Genomic DNA, 22691 nt, shown 5'->3' with positions numbered 1-22691 from the left:
CAAATAATTATTGGGTCTTAAAGTGCCAGTGAATATTGGGTCAAAATATGCATATGTTTTTATTTTGCATATGTTCCTGATAGTATTTGTTCATTTTGCAGACACTGGAGAACTCTTTTTATGTGGCCAAAATAAAGATGGGCAGTTGGGACTTGGTCATACTGAAGATGTGGAACATTTTACATTATGCCTTTCCCTGTCTGGTTGTCCTGTTGTACAGGTTGCCTGTGGCTGGGATTTTACCATCATACTTACAGGTAAATCTAGCAACTAAGCGGAAACAAGTGTTACGTGATGTGAAAGCTCCAAGCTTTATCCAGGTCTCCATAACTGTTCAAAAGCTTTACAGTGAGCTATAAGTAAAATCACAATGCTATAAATTGTTGACTTTTTGGAAATGGAAGACTGTGCATTCAGTCGAGTGCTGCTGTAGCATAATGGTTAAGAAAATGAGCTGTTAGCCAAGACAGTTAGCCTTGACCTTGCACTTGCCCCATGGCCTTAGTTTCATAGGGCACTGTGTAGTAAAGATCAGATCCAGTAAAGTTTGGAAGTAAATGGGTCTTAAGTTAGTAGTAGTCTTATTCCATCACCATCAATGAGGCGTAGATGTGACTTTTAATAAAAATGAACCTGTTTCTTACTAGTGGGGAAATGGACTACAGTGCCCTAGGTATCTCCTTGAGGTAAACAATAGAAATGTGAAGATTTCCAGTGCTGTTCTATCTTGCAGGAAATGGTCAGGTGTTATCTTGTGGGTCTCATTCTTTTGGACAACTCGGAGTTCCTGATGCCTCAGGAGGAAATGCTGTCCCACAGAAAATTAAGGTGAGGTGCCATCAGCACAAACATTTAAATTCACCATTATGCCCAGTTGCATGATGATTCCTTCCATATGCCACTTCATTGTGGATCAGCAGCTTTTGATGTTTTCTTTGTATCATACATGCTGGACTACACGTTCATTAATCGGTTCTGAAAATTTCAATAGCATGGCTAAAAAATATTGTTCTGTATTGTAGAGTTGTCAAAGAGAATGTAAATATGTTTTTTCTTCCTTGTTCCATAGACTATACAGGACAAAGTAGTGAATGTTGCTGCTGGGCTCAGACACGCAGTAGCTGTAACTGGTGAGTTATTAATACAGTACATAGTTCCTTACTGAAAGTTGCAACCATGTAACAACATAAAAACTGTTACACTGTCTCAGATGATGGGTCTGTATCCGCAGCTTTAATTGTTATGTGATTTAGAGGAAGTTGTGAAGCAATTAAAAATACTTCATCCCCAGTTATTCACTGACAGGCTAATACCTCAGTCTCATATACCTTAGAAGCCTGCTTATAATCACATGCTGTTACCCTACTGTTCCTCATCAGGGTGGGTTGATATTTCATGGTAGTTAGTAAATTAATTAGGAAGGCCTGATAGCGACATAGTTTCTGACACCATGCAAGCCCTAGTAGAGTGTCTGAGGTAGTGGTGCATATTTGGCTGTGGGTTTTCCCCCAAGAGCCAGACAGAGAGGCCTAGAGGACCACATCTGGTCCCCAGGCCTGAGGTTCCCCACCTCTGCATTAGGAGGGCCCCTTGGGTTTGCAGGTCACCTTGGTATACATAGCTTCAATAAGTGTCATAAGTGTACATGGGCTTGTCATCATCACTTAAGGAGTGATTGATAAGGCACAGTCACAGAGAGAATCTTCAACTGGCAGAGCTTTGTCATAATTACCAAATAAGTGCAAATGGCCGGTCAGCAAATTCCATGCAAGTTTCTCCTGTGGTTTATGACATTATTTCCTGGACTCTTGAGAAGCTTACAACCGTTTCACAAATTACAGAGGGGCAAACCTGAATCTATGGAAGTGAGAGCTGGACCATAAAGAAGGCTGATCGCCGAAGAATTGATGCTTTTGAATTATGGTGCTGGAGAAGACTCTTGAGAGTCCCATGGACTGCAAGAAGATCAAACGCATCCATTCTTAAGGAAATCAGCCCTGAGTGCTCACTGGAAGGACAGATCGTGAAGCTGAGGCTCCAGTACTTTGGCCACCTCATGAGAAGAGAAGACTCCCTGGAAAAGACCCTGATGTTGGGAAAGATGGAGGGCACAAGGAGAAGGGGGTGACAGAGGACGAGATGGTTGGATAGTGTTTTCGAGGTTACCAGCATGAGTTTGACCAAACTGCGGGAGGTAGTGGAGGACAGAGGTGCCTGGTGTGCTCTGGTCCATGGGGTCACGAAGAGTCGGACACGACCAAACGACTAAACAACAACAAACCTGAATCTGCCACCAAATCTCCAGGAAGCTGCAGCTAATTGCAGCTCCGTCTATGTGTGTAATAAACATTGGCCTTATTCATTTATTACATGAGGTATCTGCTTAATATATTAATGTACACCTTAAAAACTAGATGCGTGACGTTGTTTTGAACCTAGCGTACTGTTATTTGGGGCGTTGAGAATTTCTCCTGCTAGATTGTTTTGTTATTCTATAATTTATGTGTTAACGTTTTCCAGGTTAATATTTGCATTAGTAAAAATAGTAACACCCCCCCACCCAATGTCTTTTAGCAGGGGAATAGCCTTTAACATGAATATTTCATTTTTCTTTTGCATGTACATGCTGAAAAGAAAATGGTTCAGTCTTCCAGTGGGGAGTTGGCATGGCATCTCAGGCGAAGCGGGCATGCCAAGGACAGATGGTTCCATCTTTTTGGAGGGCTAAAGAGCCTTGCAAAGTAACAGGTTTGTTATCTAAATATTTAAGGTATGGATCAAGCATGTCATGTGCAAGCAAGGGGCCCACAAATTTTGGCTTGCCTTAGTAGCCAGCCATTATTTGTGGCTATACCCAATGATACTGATCACTCCACTCCTAAGTCCTCAGATGCTGCTTTGTTGTTGCTGTAATAGCATGTATCGCATTCCCTTAGCACTCTCTAATTCCATTCCCAATCAGCCCAAACACAAACCCCAGCCATATACTTGGCACATGAGACTCTGTCTTTTTGCAGAACACATTACTCAGCCCAGAGAATGCCCAGCCACAGAGAGAGTCAGATGTAGTGTTTTAATGGTGAACTTTTGGATGTTGATCTTGAACTGTCTTTATTATTATTGTTGTAATGCTTCTCGCCATATAAGCTTTTATCAGTAAGCACCAGCACCTTGAATTGGTCCTGGAAACTAACTGGAACCTACTGTCGTTGACATAAAACTTGTGCAACATGATCTAAGAAGAATCCACTAGGAAACAAATTTTGAATCTCAATTTATTTGCTTTCTTTTCTGAAGAAGAGAAGTATGTTGCAATCTGTATAAGTACAGTCCCTTCCCAGTTGGATTTTTCAGAAGTTTTCCCCCGGAGGGCCTCAGTCAGAGGGAGAAAGGAGAGGAATGGAGGGAAAAGAGAAACCGTGGGAAACAAATGGTGAATGAAGAAATAGATAGTTTGCACCCTATCCTGGCCTTCAGGTTCCTCTTTGTCAGGAACAAGATACAAAACACATATTTGTCTTTGTCTCAAGAAGAGAAAACTGGAAATATGGATTTATTCTTACAGCAGTTAAAATAAAATAAAATAAAATAAAATAAAAATAAAATAAAAAAAAATAAAATAAAAAAAAATAAGACCAAGGAATTGGTGGTGGATTACAGGAAAAAAAAGGCGGACATTCAGCCCTTGTATATCAACGGGGAACGGGTGGAGAGGGTGGCGGAATTCAGGTTTTTGGGAGTGACTATCGATCAGGGCATGACTTGGAGCGCAAATACCACTGCTCTGGTGAAGAAGGCCCAGCAGAGAATTTATTTCCTCAGACTTTTAAAGAAGAACAATCTGAGTGAGAGACTGCTGGTTTCCTTCTATCGAGGCTCCATAGAGAGCATTCTCACATACTGTATTTGTGCTTGGTTCTCCAGTTGTACAGCTAGGGAGAGGAAGGTGCTCCAGAAGGTCATAACCACAGCCCAAAGGATTATTGGTCATCCTCTCCCATCTTTGGAAGAACTGTACGGTTCCCGTTGTCTTAGGAAAGCAAACAACATCCTGCAGGATTCATCTCACCCGGGATACAGTCTGTTTGCACTACTGCCTTCTGGCAGGAGATATAGAAACATCAAGTCAAGGACAAATAGACTGAAAAATAGTTTCTATCCAAGAGCTGTGGCCTTTTTGAATGCTGTAACTCGATAGTGTGACCTGGGAGTTTGATGGGTGTGGGTGTGGGTGTGGCTGGAATGTGGTTTGTTTGGTTGTTGTTGTTGTTTTGCTTTTGTTGTTTTTTAAGGGATGGCATCCAATTTCGTTGCACTTGTGCAATGTTGCACTTGTGTAATGACAATAAAGAATCTATCTATCTATCTATCTATCTATCTATCTATCTATCTATTAACGCTGGGAATTGGTCTGACAGTTTCTCATGTACTTTGAGGTTATGTTAAGATGTTTACATCACAAATCTCTTTTGTCAAATAACATTGTTTGAAAACTCTTGTTATCAGGCGGAGCTGGTGAAATAGATATACAGTGGTACCTCTGGTTATGAACTGAATCCCTTCCGGAAATCTGTTTGTAACTGGAAACCGTTCTTATCCTGAGGCACACTTTCGCTAATGGTGGCTCTCGCGCACATGCTTCTAGTGCGCAATTTCTGCTCGCATCCCGCGGCAAAGTTTGTAACCAGGAGCAGCTACTTCCAGGTTAGCAGAGCTTGTAACCTGCAGTGTGCGTAACCAGAAGCATTCGTAACCAGAGGTACCACTGTAATAAACACACAGATGGCACTTCGAGACATTATTCCTTGTGCCCAGGAACGGGAGTTCTGGTCATTTGACCAAGCTGGCAATGGGAGCCAGTTGTATGCTCGGGAACAATATACCTTCTGTTGGGAATGTTTTAAGCATTACGATCCCTTCCCTGCTTCCTCGACACTGATTGCTGTTAGCCCATTGAACTATCCACTGTCCATTGTGGCTTGCAGCTGCTGAATGCACCAGTTAAGAGCCAGTACCCAAAAAACTTGCAACCCTTTCCCCTTTCCCGTTTTGTGGAGTGCAGAATAATAAGCCAAATCAAAATGTATTTTAGGTCTGTTTACATTATTAGGCTCTGCACAGTAACAATATGTTCCTTAGCTCATCCACACCTCTCTCTCTCTCTCTCTCCTCTTGGCAGTGTTGTTCTCTCCCTGTGGCCTTGTACTCTTCTCTGATAGCCTAATTAACCACCCCATGGTTGTTGAAAGTTCTTCCATTTGTTAGTGGTCCCCCTTCTCTTTTCTTTAATATCTTAGATGCATATAGATGAGCTCTGATCTATAAAATTAGTTGGGGAGGTAGTAACCTGACATGGCCCAAGTAGCTTCCCAAAGAGCCTGCACAAACAGCTTTCGTTAGCTTTCTTATGCAGCTGTGTGTTGTGTTGTGGCATTCTGTATTGCAAAGGGCCTTTCTAAAAGGAAGTATCCCTCTCCAGCTAACAGAAAATAATGGGTTATTGTCCTAGGTCTAGAAAACATCAAAGTAAAGAGCATCACTTCTGGGTCGCATCATGTCACATCACTCACAGGTGAGTTTCTTTTGTTTGGTTGGCTGTAGCTTTGGACAAAGTGAAGTCTGTCTGTTGAACCATGAAAAATATTTTGTCTCTGAGACTAGTTCATCCCCTTTCCTGTAAGATGTGTGTCCCCGTTTTTGTTCAGATTTAATCTAGCTGCCCTCATAACATGCTTCCTGCTCATGTATTGCATAGAGAATTAAGTTGAAGCTCTAGTTGTATACACAGAAATACAGTGGTGCCCCGCAAGACGAACGCCTCGCAAGACGAAAAACCCGCTAGACGAAAGGGTTTTCCGTTTTGGAGGCGCTTCGCAAAATGAATTTCCCTATGGGGTTGCTTCGCAAGACGAAAAAAATCTTGCATCCCCCCGTGGGTTGTTTTTGCTTTTTTTGCCCTTTTCTTAAGCCGCTAAGCCGCTTATCAGCTGTTCCGCTGATAAACCGCTTAACAGCTGATCGCTGGAAGCCGCTTGACAGCTGTAGCGCTAATCCGCTAAGCTGTCAATGGGCTTGCTTCGCAAGACGAAAAAACCGCTAGACGAAGAGAATCGCGGAACGGATTATTTTCGTCTTGCGAGGCACCGCTGTATATGCTTTTTGTGCTTGTAGAGTCTGTTGCCACTTTAAAAAACTGAGTGCATTACTTTTCTTATAATGTTTGTTCATCTGTTTCAAAGACTAGACAGAGAACAGATGTGCAACTGTAAAATGACATTTAGTCAACATTTTTGTGTCCTTTAACTTCCTTTTTTTTAATATGTTCCTTTTCTTCTTTAAGATGAAGGAGAGTTATATGTTTGGGGGAGCAACAGACACAAGCAGTTAGTGAGCAAAGATGATTTTCTTTTGAAACCCCAGAAGATAGAAACCCACTATTTTGGGGGCGAAAAGGTCAGAAGAGTCTGGAATGGATGGACGCACATGGTGGCACAGACAGGTAGGACATCAACTGCGGATGCTGCATATAAAAATACTTTGTATTTAAAAAAGTGCTTTCAGGTTGAGTTGTTTGGATAGTATGGCAAAACCCTGCATCTAGAAATGTGGGAAATGTGTGATTTAGGCTTTAGGGCTGAACTGTGTTGGTTCCCCCTCCCCAAAATTGCTGAAGTTCCCAATTTGATGGTTGTTCTGCCAGTGCAAGCATTTCTGCTTGTTCTGTTTGACAGACAGGGCGATTTCCCTCTTCCCCATGCATTGTTCTGGGAGTTCTCCCGACCCTCCAGTGCAGATTTGTGAGAGGAAGGAGTGGTCTTGTTGAGCTGGCAGGAGTCCTTATGCTGGCTTCCACTAGTGCACTGGGCTAGGTGAATCCAGCTCCAATTCAGAAGAAGTACCTGGGATATGAAAGGAAGAAGATGGCAGGTGTGTTGCACGAGTTGCTGTTTGAATAGCTTTGCATCCTTCTGAGGACCAGTAACCAGTTGCCCAGGGAAACTCCCTCCCCAACATAGTAGCCTGTTTCAGTCAAAACACCCCCACCAGCAAAAAAATACACCCCTAATTTAAATTTTAAAAAAATAAAATTGAGAGGGGGTCTTGATGAGTGCCAAGGAGAAGAAGAAGAAGAGTTTGGATTTGATATCCCGCATTTCACTCCCTGTAATGGTTATAGGGGTTGCTCGTGCGTAAGTTGCCGCCACTCCTGGCTAGGTTGCCTGGTTAAACCTTTTCTGTCTGGACAGCCCTTCACTTCGTGGCTGTTTCAGTCGCTAGCAAAATCCGTCAGTGGGCGTTTCTTGAACCTCTTCCAGGAAAGAAGTTCTTTGACGCCAAGTCTCTGCCTACTCTCCCTGCGCGGAAGTCTTCTGCGCAGGGTGGGTATGGGCAGCGGAGGACCTGTGCTCTCCCCGCTGGTCTCCGGCGAGGAGTCCTGGAGCCCCCTCGCCGATTCCCCCATCTGCTGAGATGAGCTGCCTCTCTCCCTGCTGGGCCCTTCTCCAGCATCGCTTTGGAGCCTTGCCTCCGCCTCTAGCTCCAATGGCAGTTCCCTGACACTTCCCTTCAGGAGTCTTAAAGCAGCTAACAATCTCCTTTCCCTTCCTCCCCCACAACAAACACTCTGTGAGGTGAGTGGGGCTGAGAGACTTCAAAGAAGTGTGACTGGCCCAAGGTCACCCAGCAGCTGCATGTGGAGGAGCCGAGACGCGAACCCGGTTCCCCAGATTACGTAACTACCGCTCTTAACCACTACAACACACTGGCTCTCAAGGAGGGTATATGAGGGTGCCATGGTGCCATCTCTTCGCATGTGCTCTGTGCTTGCAGGCTGCAGTTCAAAAGGACTCCAGAAGTGCGCAATCAAAGCTGAAACTTGCTGCTTATCGTTTATATTTCTCATGATGATGAGGCTGGGCTCTGTAATGCTCCCGATGTAAATTAGGTTACATAAGGATAACATAGAAGTTGTTTGACTGAAGGCAGTCCTAAATATAGCAGAAGGGTGGTGAAGAACAGGAGAGAGAATGATAGTCTTAAGCCTTACAAAAGGTGAGTCATCCTCAGTTCAGAACAAGTGCTTTCCCCAAACTGGTATGGCTGATAACGAAGACAGCTTTAATTAAGGAAGTTTATTTATCTCGGTGTTCTCTCGAATAAATCCATTAATCCGTTTGTCATGTACTATCAAATCAAATTACTGTAAAATTGGGTAAAGAAATTCTTGGTACAACCAAAGTCTTACAAGCTCCTTCCCTAGAAGGGTTATTTTTTAACACACACACACACACACACACACACACACACACACACAGAGAGAGAGAGAGAGAGAGAGAGAGAGAGAGAACGAGAACACTCTATCTTACATTGTTGCCTCCTGTAAAAATCCAATGGGAGCTGTAAAGAGTCTCAGAGGAACGATGCACCAGCATGCCTCTGGGGAAACAGCACAATAAAAATCTTATATTATTTATTTTAAATATTTTTATCCTGCTATTCAGCTGAAAAAGACTCTCAGAGTGGCATACAACGATCAACAACAACAACAGTTTTCTTATTTGTACCCTGCCTATCTGACTGGGTTGCCCCAGCTGCTCTGGGTGGCTCCCAGCATATACAGAAGCCCCATAGGCTTCCAGTCTAAAATGTATGTAGAAAAGGAAAATGGATGGGGAGGGGGAAGAAAGTATACTCAGGCATTACCTCTTATTAGTTGGGAAGGGCTGAAGCAAGCTCTCTGCAGCTGCTCCTCCTCCAGCTCCTTCAGGCCAGGTTGGGCTCCAAAATTGCTCCGGCCTCCATGTCAGGGAAGAAGGGGTAAGGGGAAGATTGACATCAGGAGGAAGAATGGGGAGGAGGATGATCTACATTGGTATTTGCTGCTCTGGTGAGCCCAGCCCCTGAGGCAGTCACCTCTCCTTGCCTCATGGGTGGGCTGGTCCTGAATAAAGATCTACACCACACCTGCTGCCCCTGTGGATCCTGCTGCCCGAGGCAGCTGCTTTACCTTTACTTTTAGGTGGGCTGGCCCTGGTCGGTATATTGGCCTTTTGTACTAAAAACAGCAAGACAATACCATCTGTATACTTGCTTGAGAGTAACCCCACCAAACCCAGAAGGCCTTACTTCTGTGTAGGGTTGAGAATTTTCCTCTGAGGTAGCCATGGTGAAAACTGAGAAAGGAGGATCTTTCTTCCCCTTAATTGTTCATCTAGAATGTATTTGTCTTTGCCCAACATCAACATGAGGCCTCCAACAGATTACTTGCTTTGGGGGAAAGGATTGTGTAGAAATTTAATAAACAAACAAACAAACAAAGCAGAAGGAATTTGGTCCTTAACAGAAAAAAAGTTGCTCACACTTGCTATAGACTGAAATTAAACTACTTGGTGTAAATCACCAGCATTCTTTTTGGAAATTAGCACTATATATTTCCTTTCTTCCCTACTGCTCATCTTCTCAATGTTAAATTGTAGTGTTTAAGTCCTTGAGGGACAATGTGGTGCAGTGGGTACATTACTGGGGTTTGTACATGGCAGATCTAGGTTCAAATTGCTGCTAGTCTGTCATTAAGTGATATTGGCAGAGGTATGGTATCTTCTCAGGAAGGCTTTCTTTATATCTCTTTCAACATCTTTTCAATGCGAGGAAAAGTCTTTAAAAAAACAAATTCCAGGCATTTACCATCCGAGGAACTTTACCATATGTTTGTGTCATTGCCACTTTGACTATGCTCTTTTTAAAGAACTGTTTGACACTTTATTACTGTATTTTTAGGATTCTGTAGTCCTCCTCAGGTGTTGTAAAGGTCAAACCATGTTGGAAGTATGGGGTCATACACAGGAGTTCACCGCCTCTACCTCTGCCTGTGCTGCGTTTAGTAGCAAGGTCTGAAGGAGGCTTGCAAGCACGTTCACTTGAGCAAATCGGGGATACCGATCGCCCAGGGTTCCTGATCCTGGCGGGGCTTGTAAGAGTGCTCAAGCGAACATACTTCCAAGCTCCCCCCCCCCCACATTACTGCTGAATGCAGCAAGGTTCGGCCTCAAGGGAAGGGGGCTAGTGCCATGCCTCCGACACAGTTTGACTTGCATAATGCCTGAAAAGGGCTTGTGCTTTTCTTTATAAACTACCCTAGTAATTTGCATTGAAAGGTACTGGGTACCTAAGCCTACCTTCTAAGGCAGTTTGCCGACCCCTCCACCCCATTCCCCAAAGGGAAAAGAACATGGCTGTGGTAGTGATCTTGATAGTGTTTCATTAGGTCCTACTGACTTTCCTTAGACAATGGGATGATGTGAGAGATGGAAATTAGTGACTAAGATGGAAAAAGATAAGCCATCAAACACTTTCCTTTCAGAGAATTGCGCCACAATAGATAGCACAGGTTGTGTGAGCAAGCTGGGGAGAGCTAGAGAGTTCTGGAAATGAAATGGCAGTGACCACTCCCTATTTTATTAAGGAGAGAGCTCCATAAACCTTTAGTAAAACCTCCCTGGAACCGCTGTATAATTTTATTATTATTATTTGTTAAAGATTTCTTAGTTTACCAAAATATGTGCATTGTCTCTTTTTTGGAATTGTGCTTTCTACAGATCAATTTCATTTGTTGTGAGACATTAGTGTTGCATGCAGTATTAGGTTGGGAGGAAAAGAGGGGGACATGGTGAGGGCGGTGGGGTTGGGTGGTTATGCTTCTATTCTTCTATGTGTGGGGTTTTGTGTCAGCGTCACTTGTACGGATTCTCTTACTATTCGCTTGTTATATTTCATTGGTGGTGAGAGAGGGTAGGGGTGGCCTCGGGTGTGGTTATCGGGGTACGGGTGGCACTGTGGTCTAAACCACAGAGCCTAGGGCAGGGGTCAGCAGACTTTTTCAGGAGGGGGGCCGGTTCATTGTCCCTCAGACCTTGTGGGGGGCCAGACCCACCACTTCCTGAAAGCACCCCCTTCCCGAAAGGTCCCCGCCAGCCAATGCCACTCACGCCACAGCTGCTGCAGCCGCCTCCTCTTTGGCAGCGTCGGCGTCCTCCGTCTTGGCGGGGTGCAGAGTCCATGCCGCTGGCCTGGGCGGCGAAGGCAGCCTCCGTGCCGCTGCTGCTTCCTTCCCACTTGCCTGCTTCCTCCCGCTTTGCCGCCTCAGTGGGAAGGAAGGGGTGGCACCCAGAGTCACCTGCAGCTTTTGATTGGCTGCAGGAGCTTTCTGCAGCCAATCAGAAGCTGTGCCACATCACAGAAGTCAGTCTCCGCGTGGTGATGCCTCCGAGCCGCGCCTGTTTAGCGTGGGGACTGACTGAGCGGGTGGCAGGGTCTGCAAGGTTTGCGGGCCGGATTAATGAGCCCGGTGGGCCATATCCGACCCGCGGGCCTTAGTTTGCCAACCTCTGGCCTAGGGGCTTGCCGATCAGAAGGTTAGCAGTTCGAATCCCCGTGACGGGTTGAGCTCCTGTTGCTCAGTCCCTGCTTTTGCCAACCTAGAAGTTTGAAAGCACATCAAAGTGCAAGTAGATAAATAGGTACTGCTCTGGCGGGAAGGTAAACGGCGTTTCCGTGCGCTACTCTGGTTCGCCAGAAGCGGCTTAGTCATGCTGGCCACATGACCTGGAAGCTGTCTGTGGAAAAACACCGGCTCCCTCAGCCAGTAAAGCAAGATGAGCGCCACAACCCCAGAGTCGCCTGCAACTGGACCTAACGGTCAGGGGTCCCTTTACCCTTTACCTTTAGGGTATGGTTGGTTGTCTTTGGTTGGCGTAGTGAGATTTGTTTATGTGTGTGAGTGTGGGGTGGGTGGGTGGATTTTTGGATCAGGTTAGCCAGATTTATTCGTATGCTGCCGGCAGATTCTTGTTGTTTTGTTGGGTTATGTATGTGATAAAGGGGAACCATACCGGGATGAAGGCATCTTCTATTGGTCCCCATATCAGTTTCAGTTTATTGGTTAGTTTTTCTGGTAAGGCTATTTCCCATACTATTTGATACCATTGGCCCATGCTTACTCCTGACAGGTCTCTTTAGTGTCTGGCTATAATGTTTCTGGCTGCTGAGAGTAGGTGGGTTATGGGCTCTTTATAATGTGAGTGGGCATTATGATCTTGGAAGATGTTCAGTAGGTCCAGTTCTGGGCGGAACCGCTGTATAATTGACATTACCTGACACACTGGGAAACGAGCTGTACAAAAGCCTTGTGAGCATCCATTAAGTATGATTCATCCGAAGAGCAGTAAAAGATGGCACAATGTTCTTCCTGCTATATTAACAACCTCATCCTTGGCTAGGCTCTTAGGAATATTAATGATTTCATATATTGGATTTTAACATATTCTCTTTCCATCCCCTCTAGTGTACCCTTGGAATCCCCTGTCAAAATCAGAATATTAAAGGGGCATGGAGATTCACCTACTTTTCCCATAAGTCTCTAATTCTTGCCATAAAAAGAGACAGTAGAACAGGGGTTTAGTTGGGAGCTATGTAGATGTTCCTTTTTAAGAGAGTCATGTCTCACATGATACGGTGAGAATCACAAATGCAAATGAGCCATTATCTATTTGTTCATTGTTTGGAATCCAATAGAAACCAATGTTGCTGATCTGATGAAAAATGCCCCCTATATTTAATAATGTTTTATGCATTTACAGATATAGTTAAACCTTGGAATTTGTATATAATCTAGGGTGACTATCCCCAAATTGTTAAAATGTAGAGGGCTCTGTGTTGAAAAACATGTTCTCCTGCCTTCATTTTAATTGAGGACAGGGTCACTCCGTGATTCTAAACACACTTAATTGAGAAATGAACTCACTGATATTAACAAATATCAAATATCCAAACAAATGTGCTGAAAAACAAAATATTGGGACTACCTCAGATGTAGTTAATGCTCTTAGGACATCTGTCTAGGGCAAAGTCTTCCAACTGTGTGGTGGAGAACATAACAACCGAGTGTTTAGAATATGGAGTTGGTTTAGAGAATCATAGATTCATAGAACTGTAGAGTTGGAAGTGATCCCAAGGGTCTTCTAGTCCAACCCACTGCAATGCATACATACACATACATAGATATACACTGTCCATAGCAACTGGCATCCCCATACAGTAGCGAGTTTCCAGCCCCCAGATGTATTATCTATTACCACTTAGCCATATGAATAAGCACTAGGGTTGCCAGCTAACTGAGGGGAAAGACCCAGACTGGGCAAAGTTGTTAAGCTGGTGTGTTTTTTTTAGTTTTGGATAAAAAAATTATGTTTTGCTGATTTCTACCTGGACATTGCTACCAACTATGGTATTACAGATATGTTTGAGACGTATGGCAACCATTGCTATTTCCCATGTCTTTTTGTGGGCTTTTCAGAGGCATATGGTTGGCTGTTGTTGGAAACAGGATTCTGACCTGAGCCAGCAGGGTTTTTATTATGTTCTTTATTTGAAGGGCAGGCAGACCTAATCAGAATCATTAGGAGGTTACTGCACAATGGCTTTGATTCATGCAACGACTCTAACTAGATTAGCCTTGCTAAATTTGTGCCTTCCATGCTGACTGGGACTGATGGAAGCTGTAGTCCACAATATCAGGACACAGGGTTGGCAAAGGCCGTCACAGTTTCCCACCCCTCTGATACAAGCCGAAATCTCATAAGATTGTATTCTTTATTTTGTCCATTCTTATTTTACTTAATTTCTTTACAGGCCACATTAATCCCGCCAGTAACCCTGTAAAGCTCAGAGGTGGGGAACATTTAGGGTTGCCAGATGTCACCATACTACAACTTCCATCGTCCCTGACTATTGACCACTTTGACCTGGGCTGATGGGAGTTGGCATCTGATAATATTTGAAGGCCCATAAGTTCCCAAGCCCTGCTATAAACAAGTTGCATTTATGGCACATTTTCCCACAGCTGGTGAACAAAGAGAAAATGCCTTACCCATTGACACCCTGTAATTTCCCACCTCTGAGTGGTAATTTAAATCCTGGTCTCTCAGATTCAAGTGCAGAACTCTAAACAGGAGGCCAGACGGCCAAGATGCCTCATCCCCACCCTTCATGTTTATATATCTCTTTGAAACAGAACGTGAAAATGATTGTGGTGTGTGTGTGTGTGTGTGTGTGTGTGTGTGTATATATATATATATATATGAGAGAGAGAGAGATGTGTGTGTGATATTATGCTTTATAGAATTGTACATTCATTTCTTTTGTGGATTTGAACTTGTTCTGCCTTGGCCAATGCTTTCTTGCTCACACAACTGAGCCACACCAGGTAGTGATCTATGGGTTTTCCACTTCTCATTCCGTCCCAAACACAGTGGCTGAGAGGTACTATTTCAGTAGAGACTGAGGCAGCTATGAGAACAAAGGCTTCCACAGAGAGATAAGTTGAAAAATGATATTTTTCAGCTTGGTTTTCTAGATAATGCTTAATAGATTGTCCAAAGAAATTCACTGAGGAGATTGAAATTTTCTGTTTATGACAATCACTTCAGACCCAATGGGCCTTGTCAAACCTAGTTACGCTGAATCAGGAATTTATAGTATATTATTCATTTTGATTGTCATTTGGCTCCCTCAGGGAAAAACCCACAAATTAAATTGTAAATGTTACATCGTATTACATCACATTAAACCTTGGTACATACTTGAAGTGCCATGAGATTGACAAATTAAAATTATGGCAGTGAAAAACTTTAGCAGTAGGAAAGTACCGACTTTAAACAGCCTGGAGGCAAAGCTTCTTTGCTTGCTTCAAAATATGTATAATATTCCTGTTCTCCATCAAATGAGCAACAAGATGGCATGGTCTGATATGGTCTGATGTGTGTTTTAGGCAAGGCAGAGGTGAGATATCAAACTTGAGTGTCGTGGTTCACAGCTTACCCACTACACTATTATTCTTCTACAGTAAAAGCTTTCCTTAATAATAATAAATAGCACCCCTAACATGCTTGGTGTTTTATAAAGTAGCACCAAAGACAAGCCATGTCCTATGGAACTTGCGATCTAAAATTCAACACAGGGTAGGTCTCAAGGCAGGGAGGCGGGTGGCGCTGTGGGTTAAACCACAGAGCCTAGGACTTGCCGATCAGAAGGTCAGCAGTTCAAATCCCCGTGACGGGGTGAGCTCCTGTTGTTCAGTCCCTGCTCCTGCCAACCTAGCAGTTCAAAAGCACGTCAAAGTGCAAGTAGATAAATAGGTACCACTCTGGCAGGAAGGTAAACGACATTTCTGTGTGCTGGTTTGGTTCACCAGAAGCGGCTTAGTCATGCTGGCCACATGACCTGGAAGCTGTACGCCGGCTCCCTCGGCCAATAAAGCGAGATTAGCGCCACAACCGCAGAGTCGGCCACGATTGGGCCTAATGGTCAGGGGTCCCTTTACCTTTGGTCTCAAGGCAGGTGTCAAGGAAGACTTAGACAATTGTCTGACTAGGAAGTTAGGCAATAATCTTACATATTTTTCTCTCCCTAAGACAAGAACAGCAAAAGGGAACCTCTCACCGCCCAGATACAGCCAAGCCCAGTGCCATCTGGTGCCTAAACTGTGTAATGTCGCAATCTGTGTGTGGATGTGAAAATAGAAGGAGGAAAATTGTGTGTTCAGTTCAATCACATACAAACCTTTCTGGCACATCTCTTATCTGTATATTTTATTCTATTTTAGTTGTACCAGTAGATAAAAATTGGAATGGCTATGGAAAAACTGTACAAATCATTGACAGGTAGGAAGAGGTCCAACTGAATCACAGAACTCTAGGGCATGATGAATTCTTTGCCATCCTTTGGAGACATTCAGCTGCACACAGACATGAACATCGACATCTGATGAAAGGAGAAGAACCAGGGCTACGGATTACAGGGAGAAGAGCTTGTTGGGAGAGCATTGAGGACAGGAATGAATTCACAGAATCATAGAATAATAGAGTTGGAAGAGACCACAAGGGCCATCGAGTCCAACCCCCTGCCAAGCAGGAAACACCATCAGAGCACTCCTGACATATGGTTGTCAAGCCTCTGCTTAAAGACTTAAATTGCTTAAATTGAAGATGGAAACTTCAGAGTGTAAGGAGGGGGCTTCTCTTGACTTTCTGGTCCTTAGAGAGCAATAGGGGATTGCTAACTACATAACTTCTTTAGATAAAGCAGTGCTGGTAAATGGTCTAATTGCTTGTTGGAATTTGGCCAAGTTTGGAACAAAGAAAATCTGGTTTGTGCTGCTGCAACTACCCTCTAGAGGGCAACATTGATGTCTACATATTTTTATTTCCCTACCACCTTACTGTTGTCAGCTTAGAGCAGACATTAGATCTGTCTTGATCTGCGGTATTTGGACAATGGTGGATTGCAAAGGCAAGCAGTGCTTGGCTTTTCTCTTGCAATAGCTGAGATTTTAAGTGATGGTAAATTCTTGCAGTGCTGCTTTAAAAACTAGCTCTAGGGGATGGTGAAAGTCACAGAACAATTAATCTAAGTGTATTAATATTATTTGTAAAAACTGTCCACAAATTAAATTAGTAAGTGGGTCTGATAAACTTCATCGATTTTAAATTTTATGAAACTTGCTTATTAACCTTAATGTCTTTTTAAAGATATTGAAGGATGCTTGAGATAACCTACAATTTAATAAACAAATGCTACCACTTATTCCTGTGCTCAAATACACAGAAAGGGATAGAGTGTGGCTGTTGGCTCCACCAGTGCATGTGTCCAGTGTAATGTCTTAAGGAGTTGTGTGTGTATGAATTGTGTGTATTACTCTGTCCATACAATTAAGCTGAGATCATGTGGGCAGAGCATAGGCATAAATTCTCTCATATGCTATTCTGAATTTGTTTAGGGCAGAGGCCTGTGGCCACAATCCTATACCCCTTCACCTGCATGTTGAGACAAACATCTGAATAGTGTAAAATAAACTATACTGTAGGTACTGTAGCACACTATAAAATAAACCTTTGGTCACCCTGTGATGCATTTCCAAATACAGTAATGGCTAATGTTTTGGCATCCTTGCCTTCTGAAAGAGATGAGCAGGTTCATCATTTCCTTGTCCTTTATATGGTTTTTTGTTATTAATATGAGAAACCAATGTCTTTCTTGAACCTTCAGAGCAACAGTTAAACTTGCAAGGATAATGAGGAGCTACATTTGTTTTTAATTGCATAACTATAATTAGACTGCTATCTGCATTTAGATATTGCTATTAAAAGTTTAAAAGTGAGAGGCGCACCATAGCTTGAATTTTAAACAAGCTCAAGCCTTGGTTGGCGGTGATAAATAACAAGGGTTCTTTGTTTTGGCAGCCTGTCTTGCAACTGAACTGTCCACATGGTCAAATAGCTGCAAGATCTCCTGGTGCGGGCTCTCGCCTCTTTCTGTAGTGAAGGAAGCAGGGGGAATTAGGAGAAGGGAGTTCACTGTTTTGAGGCTTGCTCATAAGCTTTTCTGAGGAAAGTCCTTGTGTGAGGGCTGAGGCAGAAGGAGCAACAGCCAGTCTGCCTCAGTGCACGGGTTTCAGGGCCAGCCCCAGTGCTTTTCTTCGGGGGGGGGACGCAGGGGTACGCATACCCCTAATGATTTTGTGAATCAAAGTTTGGCCTCATTGAGGGGCACTATTTCAATATGAGTAGTTAAATGAGAGTACCCCTAAACATTTTTTAAGGAAAAAAGCAGTGGCCAGCCCTATCATTAGGCAGAGTGAAGCAGGCACCTTTGGCGGAATATGCTGGGGGACAGGAAGTAGACAGAACTCTGTGTGCCATTCAACTCACCTCGCATCCTCTAAGATAGCTTCTGCCCACAAGTGCAATGGAGGATACTGAACTCAGCTTCTAGTCTGGACAGCTTCTGTGTTTGGAATGGGATAGGCACCATCTTTTCCTTTGCCCACAGGCAGCAAAAATATTTAGGAGAGAATATTTATTTGATATTTATGTGCAGTTTTTTCATACAAGCATTCTCAAAGTAGCTTACACAGAAGCAGATTAAACTAATTTAAAGAATCATAAAAAACACGACAGCTTCAAAAAAAACCCTAAATAAAGGCATGAAGAGCAGCATAAGGCAACAATTTAAGAACTTAACTTGCCCGAGCTTGAGGGAATAAAAATGCTTTTTCCTGTCTCTGAAAGGAAGACAAATGGAGTAAAGAAATGGACCACCTAGGGCATGTTTGGCATGAAAGTCTGAAAGGGGTGTTTGCTTAGATGTACTTACAAGCTTCCTTATTGAAGAGAGCTTCAGAATGGGTGTTATATGTCCTCCTAGGTGGAGTTTCCAGATCACTTTTATTTTTTTATTATTTTTTAAAAAATTTATATCCTATCTTTCTTTTGTTGTGTAACCCAAGACGATAAACACATGGTTTCCGGGCACTCACCTCCATTCAGACACTGACCTAACCCAGGCATGCTTAGCTTCAGCAAGATGGTAGCCTCATGTGCCTTCAGCCCATGGGACTTTCATTGTCAGGCCCCTGTTGCCACCAAGGCATGAATGACAGTAGCAGGCATCTCTTTTCCAGTAGGGGGTGCAACTAAAGTTGGTAAAATGCTACTACAGGACTATTGTTACCTGATCATTTTGGAGAATTGCTGGATGGACAAGTATTTTCAGACTATGAACCTCCAACTCAACAAGGAGTAGGAGCCCATCTGGGTAGAACTAATATTTTATGACCAACTGGTCCACTGAGTCTTTCTCCCCAGCATGGCAAATCATCAGCTCCCTCTTGCCTGGGTTACCTTTTATCTATCCAGTTCATTACTAATCTCAGGTGATTGTACAGAAAAGCCTCTACCACTACCTTGAGATAGACTGGAACTCGTAGGGAAAATGTAAGGAGAGGGGAATTTGAGAAATATGAACTGGGGAAGTAGGAAAAAAAGCTGAGTGTTAATTAACCCTTGAAGTCAGAAGAGGTTGGAGTGCATTTTTTTAAAAATAAAAAGCCTAGTTTCTTGTTATTTTTCTTACATTGCTGAGTTGCTGCTGTTTTCACAGTGATTAAGTTTTGTCTGGAGGACTAATGCTGAACAACTGCATGTGTTCTATTCAGAAACAGGGAAAGTCTTTACATGGGGTAGAGGAGACTATGGTCAACTTGGATGGAGCGGGATGCTGAATGAAGGAGAGAGCGAGGATGGAAAGAAATCGACTGAACACTGTTTGAAAAAGCAAATCAGTGCACCTGTTGCAGTGCCCAGCCTCACTGGAGCATCTGAGGTAAGGAGAAACCATGAATTTTGTTAAGGTCAGACCTCTAATTATTTGTTTGTCTTGTGTTACTAATTTACCTTTTGAGCAAGGGCTATCTGTAGCCCTCAGACATCATACACTGGGAAAGAACATCCAAGCTGTGGTGGTAACAACAGATGACTGCCATCTTGTACCTCTGTGGTGGTATCTATTGAAGCAGTCTCTGAGAAGATGGGACTCTTTTACATGGAAAATAGAAGTCCAGTTTTATGGTAGCAGCAATATAGAGAGAGTCAAACTTCCCAGATTAATTTGTGCATCTAAAAGTATATATTGGGTGGAATTCAAAATAGCGCCAAGGAGATTGTTCATCAGTGCAAGTATTTCTGTTTGTGAGATGGAACAATTGCCCCTCTTCTCCCCGTGTATTTTCTTCTGGGGGTTTGGGAAAGACTTAGGGAATGGGGTGGGGGAAAGCCCTGCTGCATTAACAGGGGTCCTTGTGGTGGCTTCTGCTAGAGTAATAGGTTAGTTGAATCCAGACGATGATGATGATGATGATGGTTCCTTCTCTGTTCTTCCCCATGAGATCCCAGCATGGATTGCAATAATTTAAAAAATACAGTACTAAAACCAGTTAAATTGCAGTCAGGAGACTAGGGTGGGCTCTAAAATTTATATCTTGGTCATCAAAAGCCAGGGCAAGGTGGTGTGTTTTCAGCATACCATGGAAACTATATTATGAAGGTGTCAGATGCACCTGAAAGGAATTTCACTGTTTAGGGGTTGCCACTCCCTCTTCACTCCAAATCTGAGCTTGGTGAAATTTCCAGAGGGCCTCCTCTGCCTATTTCAACACGCCAGACAGTCCGTAGGAAGGGAGTTGGTCTTTCAGATATATTACTTTTAAGAGCGATCCTAAGTGTTGAGTTTTGTTTGATATAATCTGGATATGTCTGGCTATGTTTTCCCCCCACCCCTACTTAGTAACAGCATATTATATTTTAATGCATCTGTAGTTCAGTTTTTCCATGTACATGTTCTGATGTACCATCTTTTGTGGAGCTGAGAGTTTCAAAGGACTATGGACCTATGTTGTTGTTGTTTAGTCGTATCCGACTCTTTGTGACCCCATGGACCAGAGCACGCCAGGCACTCCTGTCTTCCACTGCCTCCTGCAGTTTGGTCAAACTCATGTTCATAGCTTCGAGAACACTGTCCAACCACCTCGTTCTCTGTCATCCCCTTCTCCTTGTGCCCTCAATCTTTCCCAGCATCAGGGTCTTTTCTAGGGAGTCTTCTCTTCTCATGAGGTGGCCAATGTAATGGACTTATACCTAAATGAAAAAATAAGTTGCCTAGAGTTCGGCCAATTAAAAAGAGCAACATTAGAAACATTGAATACTGTGAACTCACGGGTGGGAGGAAGTGAGAGTTTGTTTTATTAATAAACATCTTAGTAAGATCAGCAGTGTTTAAGCTGCTACTGATATAGAATGAAAGAGCTTACAGGGCTGAATTGGATAGCTAAAACCTTGAGATCTCAGATATAATCAGATCATGAAGAACCTAAGTGTAACTGATTTTTTAAAATATATATCTATATAAAAACAATATTGACATTTTGGCACTAGCTGGTGGCAGTCACAATCTTGGAATGTAGCTAAAAATGGGACTGTCCCTTATGGAGAATGTCAGAAGTAAAACACCTGAATACTTGGGTGTCAAAGTCTTCTGCCCACATCAGCTTGAACTATGCCAAGGGGCATTTCACAGCACAGAGACCCCATCACTGACCACTGGTGACATCAACTGCAAATGCAACACTAAATCAAGGAAGCATTTTGCACATCAAATGCTTCTAGATTGGGTGTTCCCCCTGCCCTTAAAATAAAGGCTGTTTCTGAGCAGGGAAAAAAAATTCTGGTTAATTAACATATGCATTAAAATTTCACATTCCAAAACAAGAAACATATATATATAGAGAGAGAGAGGGAGAAAGAGTTTTTGAATAAGTTAATCTAATTAGTTTTTCTTTAAAAAGTTGATGGAACATGAAATTTTGTAGGTAGGAGTATTCTTCATCAAGAGCATTGTCTTCATGCTTCCTTCTACAGAAGGATTATCCCCTTTCCCTTGTGTACACCTATTAATGATGCTGGCATATAGGAACACAGCAAGAAATCCCCGTAGAAACATTTTAATGCTCCTTTTTGCAGTTTATCAAGTCTTCCAGCAATGTGATAGCAAGGATGATACAGCAGAAAATAATAATACGAGGCATGGCAACATTCATGCATACTTGCCTTTATAAAACTGTCTTTTTTCCACATTAGTGTTAAGTTGCCTGTCCTGGAATAGTTCTGGTTATCTTATTTTAAATATTTGTAAGCTGCCTTTAAGGGTAGAAGCACTTTCAAGTTACAAGATAAAAGTATAATATAATCAAAATAAATACGCATAATGAAAGCCACTTGCATTAAAAACAACAACACCCAGCCAGCCAGCTGTAAGCTAAACACAATCAGCAATGCAATAAAGCAAAACATACCTTCAAGGAAAAGGCAGTGAAAACAGATGGGTTATAAGGACTCTCCTAAATGACTGTACGGAATGAGGATGACTTGCCCCCATCAGCAGTACATTTCAGAAGGATAAAATCACTACAGTGGAAAAAACACACACACACTTCTGCCCAACCTGATTATTCTGAGAGGCAGAAGGCCTCAACTGATGAGCTTAATGTACAGAGCGGTTGATATGGGGGAAGGTGCCCTTCAAATAACTTGGACCTAAGAGGTGGGTGGCTTTAAAAGGTTAAAACATGTACTTTAAGATGGACTCGAAATAGACTGCTAACTAGTGCAACTGCTGCCAGCTACTTGCCATCTTTTTGTCTGGGCCCAGAGGCATTCTGGGAAATGAGGTTGGTGGGCAGCTGGAGCCTTGGCTGGCGCAGTGCTGTCACTGCCTCGCCATGTGCCATTCCTCTGTGGTATCGTCTGGGGAACCTCAGTGTCTGGTTGCAGGGTCCCATGAAAGTGCAAAGTGTACTTATTCAACTTATCAACTTATTCCAAGTTGATCAGCACAGGCACACTTTGGAAATCATTGAAGAGCTGTCACTGTGCCCGAAGTAACATATATTTTCTCTTTATACATATGATTGCTTCCAACCTTGAGGTCTAATATTATTACCGGAATTCTAAACATATAAGGAGAAAATGCAAATATAGTAACAAAGTGGAGAAGTGTTCTGTTGCATTGAACTATATTCCACTGTAAATGGCTGTGTTTGGTGAGGCAGATAAAATAAACAACACCAATATGAAACCTGAATAAGCATCAGATCTTCAATTCTGAACAGCCAGTATGGTTAGAGCACTGGACTAGGATCAAGCAGACACATGTTCAAATCCTCGCCCAAAAATGAAGCTGATAGGATGAACTTGCATGATGCCTTGTGTCAGGGAACTGACATCTAAAGCGCCGCAGGTGCAAAG

At 43.0% G+C, this 22691-nt stretch overlaps 1 protein-coding gene and 1 long non-coding RNA gene across 6 annotated transcripts in view; one reads left to right on the top strand and one right to left on the bottom strand.

Moving 5' to 3' along the window:
* The window catches only part of SERGEF (secretion regulating guanine nucleotide exchange factor), a 120477-nt gene that overhangs the window by 4266 nt on the left and 93520 nt on the right, over nucleotides 1-22691 (top strand). For all 5 annotated transcript variants that reach the window (XM_081904225.1, XM_081904226.1, XM_081904227.1 and 2 more), the window contains exons 3-9: nucleotides 102-257; nucleotides 734-828; nucleotides 1070-1130; nucleotides 2635-2748; nucleotides 5510-5572; nucleotides 6341-6499; nucleotides 19049-19215. In XM_081904225.1, the coding sequence (XP_081760351.1) occupies nucleotides 102-257; nucleotides 734-828; nucleotides 1070-1130; nucleotides 2635-2748; nucleotides 5510-5572; nucleotides 6341-6499; nucleotides 19049-19215 (815 nt within the window). The remainder of the gene's footprint in view (nucleotides 1-101; nucleotides 258-733; nucleotides 829-1069; nucleotides 1131-2634; nucleotides 2749-5509; nucleotides 5573-6340; nucleotides 6500-19048; nucleotides 19216-22691) is intronic.
* Nucleotides 6552-9286, bottom strand: LOC309366332. The gene is made up of 3 exons (XR_014166644.1): nucleotides 9127-9286; nucleotides 8367-8436; nucleotides 6552-6899 (listed from the first exon to the last, which is right to left on the bottom strand). It is a non-coding gene; the product is annotated as an uncharacterized lncRNA (long non-coding RNA).

This window comes from Podarcis melisellensis (assembly GCF_964234715.1).
Source record: "Podarcis melisellensis genome assembly, chromosome: 1".
Taxonomy (NCBI): Eukaryota; Metazoa; Chordata; class Lepidosauria; order Squamata; family Lacertidae; genus Podarcis; species Podarcis melisellensis.
This window is presented reverse-complemented; position numbering and strand designations above follow the sequence as displayed.